The sequence below is a fragment of the Marmota marmota genome, unplaced genomic scaffold (assembly GCF_001458135.2).
Source record: "Marmota marmota marmota unplaced genomic scaffold, marMar, whole genome shotgun sequence".
Classification (NCBI taxonomy): domain Eukaryota; kingdom Metazoa; phylum Chordata; class Mammalia; order Rodentia; family Sciuridae; genus Marmota; species Marmota marmota.
Window position 1 is genome coordinate 1,670,906 of NW_025999891.1, and position 3,291 is coordinate 1,674,196.

Here is a 3,291-nt window from a genome sequence, read left to right on the forward strand (position 1 = left end):
TTTTTTTTTTTTTTTTTTTTTTTTTTTTTTTTTTTTTGGTACTGCGGATTGAACCCAAGGGCACTTAATCACTGAGCCACAACCATAGCTCTTTTTATATTTTATTCTGAGATACAGTTTTGCTAAATGGCTCATTTAGTTGCTGTGGCTGACTTTGAACTTGCAATCCCCTTGCCTCAGCCTCAGCAGCTGGGATTACAGGCATGAGCCACCGAGCCCGGCTAGTTATAATCTTAATCTGGTACTTCCTTCTAAGATTTTTTCATTAGAATGGGGAGATCACTGACAGTCTTTTGGGTTATTCTTAAACATGGCAGATTATATCCTGTATATTTCAAGTATTCCTCATTTCAGTTTTAGAGGTAGCCTTAGTTTCACTTATGGAGTGATGGGGTTTGTTAGCCCTGTATAATTTCCAATATGTAGCATCCATCAGAAATTGAAGTAGCTCCTAAATTCAGAGGGTACAAAATGAACTGGAGGAGAGCTGGTCTGTTCCCCAGTGAAATGAGAACTGCAGTAATTTTCTCTGATAAATAATTAAACCATGCTTTCCGAGGGGGTTCTATTACAATGAGCAGGTGTGCAGAGCATGAGCGGTTTGGTTACAGTGAGAGGAAGGATGCTGTGGGCAGATAGACAGCAACTGGCCCAGAGTGCCCCGATCTGCCCCAGGAGGTGGAAATGAGGGGCACCCAGGTGATTTTCTGACAATTACCCAGGTAATTTTCTTGACAATAGAGTAACGGATCACAAGATCTAAGCTGATCAGAGACAGTCCCTTTCCTTGTCCTGCTGGAAAGAACCCAAGGAGCCCAGAGTGGCATTTTTTTTTTTTTTTTTAATTAAATTCCAGGTTTGGTCTTCTGGGAGTTTTGTATGAGAGAATCTTAAGCGGGGCTTGGTGTACTGAGACAGTCCCAACTCACTGGGTCCTGGAGGTGAATATGGAATAAGCCATGGGAGTCAAGAGCTCTTTGTTATTTGTGGTCCCTTGGGGTGAGGGACAGATACTTATTAATCCTCATTAACTTTTTTCTCTCTTATTTTCATGTCCTTGCCTTGGAGCAGTTATTACAGTAAGTATTATTGGGGTTTGGAATTGTAGATGATTTATAAGAAAAGAAATAAAAAACGTAGCTGGGGCTGGCTGGTAGTATAGCTCAGTGGTAGATTGCTTACCTAGCATGTGCACGGCCCTGTGTGTGACCCCCAACACCACAAAATAAATAAAAAATTAATAAATAAATGCACTAGAAGTCCTGGATATTCTCTTTTGGTGTTGGTTTCAGTCCTGATGAAGAGTTTGTTATTTGGCAGGGGGGCCTCCTGCTTTAAGCTGCGTTGACTTGTGGCTTTAACAGGTACATCCTGGCTCTGAGTCTTGTATGTACAGAATGACTCAAGGCTCTCCCCTGCTGTCCTCAGGTCATGTCTACTCAGGTTGTACAGAAATTTTGGTTCAGCTGGCCTGATTGTGACATTCCTTTCCTATTGAGCATCTGTTGACCCCAGTGAGCACTGACCTTTGGGCAAATTGTGAAGTCAACAAGATATTTCTTCTGTGATCATCCCCTTTGTCACTGTCCACACCTTTCCACCCTTCAGCATACTCATCCAAGTGCATTGTCTCTTCTAGGAAACTTAATTCCTGTTGAGATGATAATGGGTTTTTCCTCTTTTTAGTAGTTACAGTTTTTGTTTTCATTTTTTTCCCCTTTTACAGTTGTAGTTTTTAAAAAGCACTAAGAGAAGGAGACAATAATTAACATGAAGGGTTATCTCGGCCAAAGGCTAGCTGGGGAGAAAAGGGCCATGATGAATGTTTTTTGTTGGTTGGAGTCTTCCTTACTCTCTCCATGATAAATTAAGCATTAGCACCCTATTCATGAAGTAATATGGAAGACTAGTTAAATACATGGACTCTAAAGTCAGACAATCTGCTTTTTAGCCAGTTCTGTGATGATCTGTCTCTGGCCTTGACTGCATCACCTAACTTGTGAATGTCATTGTCTTCATCTGTAAAATGAGGATGATTCCATAGACATCACAAGCTGGAGTGAGGACTCAACTGGGGTGACGCATGTCTCGCATATGATGGGTCCCCAGTGAAGTTAGCTATTATTATCAGGCAAGGCCTGGATTCTTCCGGCTGCCCAGGGTCCAGTGATGGGAGACCATACTCTCCAGCTATGAACCTGGTGACTATAAAGTGTGTGTATGTGTTTTCTTTTTCCTCTTCCAGAATGAGTACATGAAAGAGGACTTTCTGATTAAAATTGAAACCTGGCACAAACCAGATCTTGGCACCCAGGAGAATGTAAGTAGTACTTCCCAAGGTTCCCAAGATTCAGGACAGGATCTTGAATTTCTGTCCTATAGCTTCTGTATCCCTACCATGGGGTCCTCTCTGTGGTCCTCTTTCACCTGGCCAGGAAAGCCGGGGCTTCTTGTTAAACTTGTCTTACCCCAGGGTAAGATTGCCCCATTTTTGATTTTCAAAATGTGATCTCTGAGATTCCTTACTGCACCTTCCTGTAGTGCTGGGATAGGTCTAAAATGCAGTTACTGGCGCAGAGGAGCTGTATTTTATTTATCTGTTTATCAATCTGTCACTATTTATTTATGGTACTGGGTCTCAAACCCAGGAGCACTTTATAACTGAGCTACATCCTCAGCCCTTTTTAAAATTTTTTATTTTGAGACTAATTTGCCCATGCTGGCCTCAGACTTGCCATAACCTCCTGCCTCAGCATCCCCAGTTGCTCTGATTATGGACAAGTGGAATACTATGTCCCATTGGAGCGGGATTTTCTTTCTTTTTGGTGCTGGGAATTGAACCCAGTACCTCATGCATGCTAACATCAAGTAAATGAATTCTACCCAAGAAGCAAAAGGAGGACAACAAACACATGAACCCCAATGTACTTTACACTGGCCTTTGTTGGGCAGTGGGGAGTTAAAGCTCCAAGCCAAACCTTAATGAAAATCTCTATATTGCTCCAGTTGGTAACTTTTCTTTTTAGTCACGACTAGGGTGACCAAAAGATTCTAGCCTCTCTCTCATACAGGCAAAATCGCCAGAGCCTTGAACTTTCAAATCTACTACTTCCTGATGATCCTTAGCAGAAGAATTAGGACTGTGCCCGAAATCCTGTCACTTCACTGCCAAATGCAGCTGAATGAATTACCAAAACATCCGCCTTCAGCAGGAACCAATTCAGGGCAGCACCTGCCAGTAAGTCAGCCCAGGAAGAGTGGTATCCTGGATGATAAGAACAGTTGGGGGGG

The 3,291-nt window shown here is 42.4% G+C and overlaps 1 protein-coding gene across 1 annotated transcript in view; it reads left to right on the forward strand.

The window, feature by feature from the left end:
- The window catches only part of Pitpna (phosphatidylinositol transfer protein alpha), a 38,684-nt gene that overhangs the window by 17,234 nt on the left and 18,159 nt on the right, over positions 1–3,291 (forward strand). Inside the window, exons 5-6 of the mRNA XM_015501025.1 lie at positions 1,072–1,079; positions 2,246–2,320. Of these exons, the coding sequence (XP_015356511.1) occupies positions 1,072–1,079; positions 2,246–2,320 (83 nt within the window). The remainder of the gene's footprint in view (positions 1–1,071; positions 1,080–2,245; positions 2,321–3,291) is intronic.